Below are 10,203 nucleotides of genomic sequence, written 5' to 3' on the forward strand. Positions count from 1 at the left end.
GAACATTCCAAGTCCCACTTTGCTCTAATAATGTCCTCCACTCTTCTGGGAAGGCTTTCTTCTAGATTTTGGAGCGTAGCTGTGGGGAATTGTGATCATTCAGCCATAAGAGCATTCGTGAGGTCAGGCACTGAAGTGCACCGGGGCATTGTAATGCCGGAACAGGTTTTGGCCCCTTAGTTCAAGTGAGGAAATTATAATGCTATTCTGCTATGCTAATTGTGTGCTTCCAACATTGTGGCAACATTCTGGGGAAGAATGGATGTGATGGTCAAGTGTCCGTAAACTTTTGGCTCAATGGTGTATAAAATGCCAGCAGGTTATTTATACACGCACTGGCTTTTATAAGCTTGTACATAATTTGGCGTCAAATGAACACACATTTAAGGTTCAAGATCAAAGCCTGTTCAGTGAATGTGTAGTGATGAGTCCTAAAGAACAACACAGCAACAGTTTCACTTCATATTCTGTTACTTTATCCTCTTATAGTTTTAATAAACAAAAAGAATGATGGGTTTTGTGGTTCCACTATACGTAGGTTCTACATTTTGAGTGTGTACCACCTGAGGCTGAACTGTACAGTATAAAACTGCAGTATAAAGCAGCAAGACAGGAGAAATCATTTCAGCAGTTTTTCTAGCTGTTCATTTTGACTGAAAATGAAAGCATCAACAGTGCCGAATGAATGCTGCGGCTCAGAATGTCTTTTCATTGATTTGGGCTTTTTTAAATGGCGCTCAGGTGCTTTTGGCAGGTTTTTTTTCATAGTCTGTTAAAAGAGGTTGTATATGAAATGTACGATGCAGACAGATGGTCTGTTAAACGTTGTCCTGCTTTGCAGAGTTTCCACTATAAAATTTATAGATTATCTTATCTAAACTAAAGGCTATATTTATGATTTATGTCAGACAGTAAATTAAACTTTAAAAAATGTGCACTGTTGAGATTGCTCCTGGCAGATTTATATTGGATTATTTCTTTGTGCAAGTTGATGTAACTCACGCTTTTCAAGCCTACTCGACAGCAGCACAGAAAAAGGCTAGAGTGCTATTATTTTAAACGTACCATTTGCCATAAAATCTGTTTTCTACTCTACTAGATTAAAAGACTGAGGATATACATTACTATAAAGTAAACTGTGATGTTTGGCTAAAGAAGGTAAGTGCAGTAATGTATACAGTGTTTTGTTTTTGTTTTTTAACAATACAGCATTTTGTAAAACCAAAAAAAAAAAAAAAGTTTAGATTCAGTATTAATGTTGAATCTGATTATGAGACAAGAGATTTTTTCCATGATTCATTCATTTTCACATGTAATTCTTGACATTATTAATTTATTTTTAAAATATAAATCTGATTAAAAAAAAATAATGTGATTCTTCTACATGATTCATTGTTTTTCACATGTGATTCTTCAACATTATTAATTTATTTTTACATTTGTTCTTCTATAGGATTAATGTATTTTTTTAATCTGATCAATTTTGTCATGTGATTCTTCTACATGATTCATTGATTTTCATGTGATTCTTTTCCACATGATTCATTGCTTTTCAAATGTCATTCTTCCACATGATTCATTGATTTTCACGTTTGATTCTTCCACACGATTCATGTATTTTCATGTGATTCCTTTCAACATGATTCAATGCTTTTCAAATGTCATTCTTCCACATGATTCATTGATTTATACGTTTGATTCTTCCACACAATTCATAAATTTTCATGTGATTCCTTTCAACATATTCAATGCTTTTCAAATGTCATTCTTCCACATGATTCATTGATTTTCACATATGATTCTTCCACACAATTCATTGATTTTCACATGATTCTTCTGCATGATTTGTTTAATTTCACAAGATTCTTTTCCACATGATTCCTTGCTTTTCAAATGTCATCCTTCTACACGATTCATTGATTTTCACATGTGATTCTTCCACATGACACTTTTATTTTCATGTGATTCTTTTCCACTTGATTCATTCATTTTCACACGTGACTCTTCCACATGATTCATTTCTTTCCAAATGTTAGCTTTTTCACCTGTAGTGCATGTGGTTTAATTTGCACGTGTGATCACAATTCTTGACTTGATGTGTTTACTTGAGATAATATGTGCAGTTTCAGGGCATAGCGTGATGAGTTGCATACTCACAAAATAATTACTCACAAAATCATGTTTCTTATACCACAAAATGTCCTGCCTGCAGCACATTATAGAAGAGAGTACAGCAATTTAATTGATTATGTAAGGATGACACGCCACATCATCTAACCATAAGTGAAAATATCCTGCAATGCTGACAAGCCCCAAGGGTGTGATTGTACTCTGAAGAGATTATAAATTCGTCTCATATTAGTCTCCTATTCTGTCATTTCCTAATTCTTAATTCTTACAGGGTCCAGAGTTTTGAAAGGAAAGGAAAGGTTTTGTTCTTCTAAAACTTGACCATGAAACATTGAGTACGTTTAGATACAAAATTCAAACTGGGGAATGGAAATGCCGGTGCAGTTGAAACGAATCAATCAATAAATCATTAAACAAATGAGTTTCCTAAGAGCAGCATGGCTGTCCTTTCTGGAACAAGTTAACCTACATAGTGATGATTCCCTCGTGTACATCTGTGTCTCTGAGTCTGTCAGTGTGAACTGTGGCCAGTTGCTGAACACATCAGTGCCACTCTTGTCAGCCTGAACCCTCTGAAAAATGACTCTCTTCTCCTGCACTTGATGGATATACGACACGAGAGAAGGCTCCAGAACGTTCTTGCTGCATCTCACCCTCGGAAGTGTGAGGCGATGTTTTTGTTTTCTCACAAGAAAGATGTTCTGGAAAGCTCGAAGTGATAATAAGTGTGCTGCAGAGCTGGAAAAAAATTTGCATTGATTCATGACAAAAGCTGTCATATTTAGGGAGGCATCAATACCATTTATTTTTAGACCAAGTATGAGTACAAGTACATGTTTTTGCTACTTGTCAATTCTGATTGTGGTACTGAAAGGAGCTACCTACTTAGCATTAATCATTTTATTTCGCTTTGTTTTAGTGGGTTGCTGTTGTGGGCTGCCACGAATGAATTCCTTGTGCTGAGATGTATGCTTAATGTTATTTACGTTATGGCATTTAAACAGTAAGTTTAATAAAGACTAAGCTGACCTGAGCATGCAGAGAAGTATCAGCGAAAGTAGTCAGTAAAAATGAGCGCAGTGTGCCGTGAATGTCTGCGTGCTCAGTGCTCGCAGAAGTGAAGTGCTCTCATTTGACATCGCATTCATGAAACCTCTGCTCATTTTTAATGACCACGCTCACTGATACTGCTCTACCACTCTGAAAGGTGTGTGTCAGATAACTTGTGTTGTAGGCAAATGCTGTAATTCTTCCTTTTTACATATTTTGCTTTAATTGCTTTAACTGATTCGCTTAAATTTGACAGATCGCTGTCATTTCAAGTCATTTCTTAATTAGCGCAGCAATGTACACCGGGCTTACGTCACATAGTAGTATCACCCGGTATTGGATGGTGTCAGACCAGTACCTGATACCAGTATCAGTATTGACGCATCCCTAGTCATGTTCTTAAGTAAAGATTTGTTTAACACCACTGAGATCTCAGTTTGAGCCAATTCCGTCAATCAATCTCACTTGACCTGCTTGCTCTATACATGTACTTGTCTTACTGTAATCTCACTATTACAAGTTGACCAGTGGAGGATGAGTTCCTTTACTGAGTACTCTCAAGATGTTTTCCTAACATTCCTAGGTCCACTGTAGCCTTCAGATTTCTCATTAGAAGTCAAGAAGTGGTAAAACTGTTCCTCTAAAACTGCTTCGTGGCAACGATTCCTCCAGGAACACCGGTTTCCTCCCCCAGTCCAAAGACATGCGTTGTAGGCTGGTTGACATTTCCAAATTTTCCATTGTCCATAGTGTGTAAATGTGTGTGTGATTGTGCCCTGAGATGGGTTGGCACCTCGTCCAGGGTGTCCCCTGCTTTGTACCCTGAGTTCCCTGGGATAGGCTCCCCGTGACCCCATGTAGGATGAGCGGTATGGAAAATGGGTGGATGAATAACATTGACTAACAAAAATAAAGTAAATAGCAGACTCGTTAAATATATTGCCATAATAATAAAGATTGGAAGTTAGCCAATTTTTGTCTTACCTGCGAGTGTCACCCACTATAGTATACAAGACAGAAACCCCATTTGTGTTACATTTATAAGGGAACATTGTACACTATAATGTATATAACAAGGAAAAATCACTACACCGAAAAATATCAGTTAGATCTTTGACATCTCTTGATCTAATACATGCATTGATAATGTATTCATTTTAACTCCACCCCTTTTTACAATTATTTCACTCTGTGCCAGGTTATCTGCGATTTATATGAGAATGAACATAAAATGTTGCAAATATATATATATATATATATATATATATTTGCAACATTTTATGTTATATATTATAATATTATTATAATATATATTATTATATATTATAATATAATGTTATATATATATATATATATATATATATATATATATATATATAATATTATATATATATATATATATATATATATATATATATATATATATATATATATATATAATGCCTTATATTTACACAATGATCACTAAAATTTAGAACCACAACACTGTTACAGTCTATCAATAATCTCTAGAACAGTTTCTGGTGGTGTGTTTTTAGTATTTAACATTGGATAATATTCCAAACACACTCCTCATTAACTATAACCAAAGTAAAAACACACTACTTGTATAACTCAGTATATCTTTGGGGTCATCACACATTTTATTCCAATTCAGTAGATTAGGATACATCTGTAATCTATTCAGATTTCTTTCCTTTTTTACAGTATTAGCTGAATGCCAGCACTGTCAACATAGATTAGTGTTCATTAAGCCAAAACCCATTTTAAATATGGCTTCAGGCCATTGTAATTAAGTTAGTCCTTGCTGAAGGGAGTGAAAGTGCAGCACTACAGTAATATCTAAACTCGGGTCATTTAATTATTTTCCTAAATGAGATAATAGATCAGATGTCCCTGGAGTTAATGAAGCTAGCATGGGGTAGCCTATCGGACAGGATTACTCACAATTTTTACTCTTCGGTTTAATCCATTGATTTGGGTTGTATGTTACATAGAGGTGTTACTAGAGTTGGTACTCTGATACTTCATATACTTCATACATTATCAGTATATATATATATATATATATATCAGTATATATATATATATATATATATATATATATATATACATATATATATATATCAGTATATATATATGTATATATAAAAGAGCAGTTACTAGAAAAGAAAAGTATTTTTGCAAATAAATCAATGAACATGAACAATGAACACTAAATATATTATCTACAGCAATACAGTATGTTTCATAACGTAACTTCACTCTTTATTTCATTACACATTCATTTTAATAGGTAACAATTTTTTATGCTAGTGGTGAATTACAGCAATCCTAGAAAGCTTCGTTAGAGCAGATCTTTACAGAAGCATCGAGGTGGCATGGTGGTTATTTTAATTAATATATTGAGCTCACAAACTAAGCATCTCCTGGCCACAATTTATTATGTTTTCATCAAAGTTGAGTTCTTAACTTAATGTGTTGTAGAGCATCATACTTAATACATGGCCTCCACTTAATTATTTAGTGGAAACTGGTGGGGGGAGTTTATTCACTTGAAGAATTCGATGACGTAGGTGACGTAAGGTGACCTTACGATGACCTAATGGTGTACCCAAAGACGTAAAGCCAAGGACTCCAGTATGTCTTCATACGTCTTTTAAAAATTAAAGAGTCATCTCCATGCCTAGGTTCTTGTGGTTAAAATTGATTTCTCAGTGTTATCTATTTTAAAATGTAGTTGCTAATTGCTACATGTTAAACATTTTAAAGCCACAAAATAGAACTTAACTCATGGCCTCAATATATTGATTCATGGCCACACCTTATTTAAAAAATACAAACCATAGCCACTAAAGTCACAGATCTAAAACACAAGTTCTAGTGTTTGAGATTAGTATTGTAGAATTTTGTTGTTTAGCACATAAATCATAAATATCCAGTAGTGAAACCTTGTGGTGGGTGTTTCCTATATAAATATATATCACAGGATATTGTTTATATTATATTTTTTTATTTTTTGAATTCTTGACCAGGATTTTTTGTACCATTTCATCAATTATGGCCAGAATGAGAACAGACAAAAACTGTTGTTGTTGTTTTTTAAAAATTAAATAATAATTTTCAAAAATAATTTTGCTGACTTATTGTATATATTCTAAAATAAATGAAACAATTTTTCATATAATTTTCATTCATTTTCTGGTCAGGGTCACAGTGAATCTGAAGCCTATCCTTGGACGTCTATCCTTTAGAGTAGTCAGTAGAGGTGGGATGAGACTGAAGAACCCAAAGGAAACCCACACAAACACTTGGAGAACATGCACAGTTCTGCACAGATAGTCACCTGAACTCAGGGTCAAACTGGGGACCCTGGAGCTGTGAGATCCAGTTTGTAATATAATGTATAATAGAAATAAAATGTGGCATACATGCATATATTTTTTGGAATTAAACCAGATTTTTTAAAAAGGCCAGTGAGTGCAGGTACATAATACATGAACCTAATAAAGCGGTCACTGAATATATTTTTGAAATAAATTCATTCATTAATAATGAATGAATGTAGGAGTATGAGTGTGTATTCTGCGATATACTCTATCTCTGCTGTGTATGTATGTCAGTATGGCATCAATATTGTGATCATTTGTTCTGATCCAGTATTATGCGCATTGTCGGTACTACACCTACAGTGTATCTGATTGTAGTTGATTTCATTTTTTAAATTCGATGCTCTTTAATCACTGATTTAAGTTTTTCACCATTTTTATTTGTAAGTAGTTTCTTTTTATAACACTTATGGCTAAAGAAATTGATGAACTTATTGCGATTTTCCAATCTGGCTTGCACTTTTCAGTTAAATATCATCAGCACTGGGTATCACAATACATTTTTCATAGTAATTATCACGATATGATATTTGGAATATCTCACCTCCTCCATTTCCACCAGTCGAGCTGTTGGCCCCGGTGGCGTAAACCACAACCAAGCCGATGCAGGCTGCAGTCATGGCCACAAACAGAAGAATGAGGCTCTTCTCCAGGGAGGTCAGGCCAAACCTTAATGGCATCTTGCTCTTCTTGCTTTTCCACCCACAAGTCGTCTTCAGGTGGCCGCGTAATGCTGCTTTCCCACATAACTACCCCATGTTTATAAATGCCGCTCCATGTTGAACTTTGTAAGGCTGTACTTTGTTCTCTGGTACGCTGACAGGCTGCATCTGCAAATGTCCTGCTGGTGATAGTGATCTCTCGTTGCAATCAGTCCTAGAGCTTTTGAGCATTGATAGCGGTGTGTGAGTTCAGTATGCGGTTTAGGATGGGATCTGTGTTGCAGTCTGATTTAGATTTACATTGTAGTATCAATAGGAAAATGATTTATGTTATACCATTTCTGTTCAAATCCTAAACCAGATTTCACAGCAGGTTCTCTTTGAACTTTTCGCCCCCTTTTTTGGTCATCGAGGTCATTTTACGTGTCTACAACATTATGTGGAATCCATGGAATCTTTTCTCAGTTCAGATGATGTTCTTCTGATAATCTGATGAAGCCCCTTGGATAAGTGGTGAAATATATTTATTATTCATCTAACACAAGTCCAGCGAGTGGAGGTAAAAATTGTTGGAGATACATTTCAAGGTTCAAGGTGGGTTGCAAATGAGGCCGTGCTTAGGGGTACATTCAAATGCTTATTTTTGAATTTAGCTGTCAAGGTGTTTCCAGATGGCTTTCAGTTCATCCAAAAACACCATTTTAAATCCCATTTTTACAACGAATAAAATGCCACGCTAACCTTCACTGGACAGGAAAAGACCACAAAACCCAAAGCTACAGATTGCTCAAAAATGAATGAAAAATACAACATAAAGTGTCTTTGTAAGGTGTTGAGCCAACATGAATCACCAGAACCAGTTTCAGTGCACCATATCTCTGGAACTGTACTGGAGGGATAAAAACCCTCAGTTGGGTTGAGATGTAGTGAGTGTGAAGGCATGAAGGCATATCATATCATTTACATCATCTTAATACTCATCAAACTATTCAGTGAGCGCTCATGCCATTAGATGGAGGTGGAGTCATCCTGAAGGATTTTATATTGATTTGCAGTGACACTTCACTCAAAGAGGAGCCAAACCATGCCAGCACAATAAATAAACGCCCCTCACATCATTCACAGAGTCACCGTTTTTCCTTTAATTCATCACACGTCTCTATCTAACTAGCCTAATAATGCAGTAGACTAATTAATGTGATTTAGCAATATTAAATATCATGATGGCTCCCAAGAATAAAACCTCCAACCTCAAATGTACTATTTAATTAACTCCTAATATCTAATATCTAGCAGGAGTGCATATAGTTTTATTTATTTATTTTTAAAATATTGTTATTATTATTATTATTATTATTATTATTATTATTATTATTATTATATGTCTTTTAGTTCTCACTTTGCTATTTCTTAAGGTTGTTAAAGCAGGCATTTTATGTTATGCCACATAATGACATTAATCCGAACAGGGTGAAAAAAAAGGCATGGTGATTTTATAAGATGGATGATTGTTTATAAGATGATGAATGTTTATAAACCAGTTGAAGAGAATTCCCTCGCACGCCCTCTCAAATGAACTCATACTGTATATGACAGCAGTTATTCAACATTTTTCTTCCAGGGACCCCTTCACATGTTAAAAAATAATAATAATAATAATAATCTGCAGGACCCCCTCAGTACAGATTAATTTAACAAACATATCATATAATGTCTATATGTGTATAATGTCTGTATTATGATTTTGGCTGTTTAGCCATGGAGCTTTTTTTAATTTCTAAACTTTTCCAATCATTTTTATTTAAACTGTCATTGGATTCAAGCTGACTTTTCTAGACCTACTTGCTTTTGAGTTTATGCTGTTTGGATTAAAGCTGTTCAATTCAACTGACCAGACAAACAGGCTTATAACTATAAGAATGTAATGATAAACATAATAACTTTGAAAATTCTAGGGGTTTTGATTTCCACCACTGTTACTATATTAAGTTCGTAAATCGTGCCTGTGTGGTGTATATGACCAAGCAATATTTTCATTAACCTTCAACACTTACCGTGGAATCTTCCTCACACAGCATATGCTCATTAGCTAAGAACATCTGTCCATAACAGCTCAAACTCTCTGGCTTATTCAATTATTTATCTTAAAGCATGAATTCAATACCTGCTATAAATTATTCTGTAACTGCAGTGAAGCGAATAGGAAAAACGTGTAGTTATGAGAGTGAATAATTAAGTCTGGATCTACCAGTGGATGCTGAGAGATCAAGAGCTGAAATCACAGGATCTTTATAGACCATAATAAAAAGAGGTTTCTGGATGATCTGCACTTATAAAGCGCTTTATAACCTTAGCGGTCCTACAAAGCACTTTACACTGTTTTTCATTCACACACCATGCAAGGCGCTAGCTTGCCATTGGGAGCAACTTGGGGGTCAGTGTCTGAGCACAAGGACACTTTGGCATGTGGAGACATACGGGACAGGAATCAAGCAGCCAACCCTATGATTAGTGGACAACCTGCTCTACCACATGAGCCACAACCGCAGGGCTAAGCTCACCATGTCTTTCAAAAGACATCAGTATGAGGTCAGATCTAATGGCAAGGCTTTTATGGAACCAAGTACAACACCACCAACGATGGTCATAAGAAAAGCACAGAATGGTATGAAGAACTGATGCTGGGGCTGATTTCTTTCTAGCCCAGACTGTAGATTCATGCAGGTTATCAGTGAAGGCCAGGTCAGGGGATTACACTGAGTAAAATACACCTAGATTTGCTCTTCGTTTGGGCTCATATTTTTTAGCCTGCTTTGCTGAGACATCTGTAACGTTAATCACGTGATCAGGAGTGATTAATAAAATGCACATGAAATGCAGTGGACTATTTAGTCTATCATCATTTTCCCCAATAGGAAAATTGGAACATGTTTTACATTGGGGGTTGTGGGTATTTTAAGCAAGTGACATGA

At 35.3% G+C, this 10,203-nt stretch overlaps 1 protein-coding gene across 1 annotated transcript in view; it reads right to left on the reverse strand.

Moving 5' to 3' along the window:
* zgc:154142 (uncharacterized protein LOC555481 homolog) overlaps window positions 1-7,742 on the reverse strand; it is a 51,947-nt gene extending 44,205 nt beyond the window's left edge. The window contains exon 1 of the mRNA XM_053622019.1: window positions 7,114-7,742. Within this exon, the coding sequence (XP_053477994.1) occupies window positions 7,114-7,249 (136 nt within the window). The 5' untranslated portion in view covers window positions 7,250-7,742. The remainder of the gene's footprint in view (window positions 1-7,113) is intronic.
* Between the last annotated feature and the right edge of the window lie 2,461 nt (window positions 7,743-10,203).

Source organism: Ictalurus furcatus, chromosome 3 (genome assembly GCF_023375685.1).
Source record: "Ictalurus furcatus strain D&B chromosome 3, Billie_1.0, whole genome shotgun sequence".
NCBI lineage: Eukaryota > Metazoa > Chordata > Actinopteri > Siluriformes > Ictaluridae > Ictalurus > Ictalurus furcatus.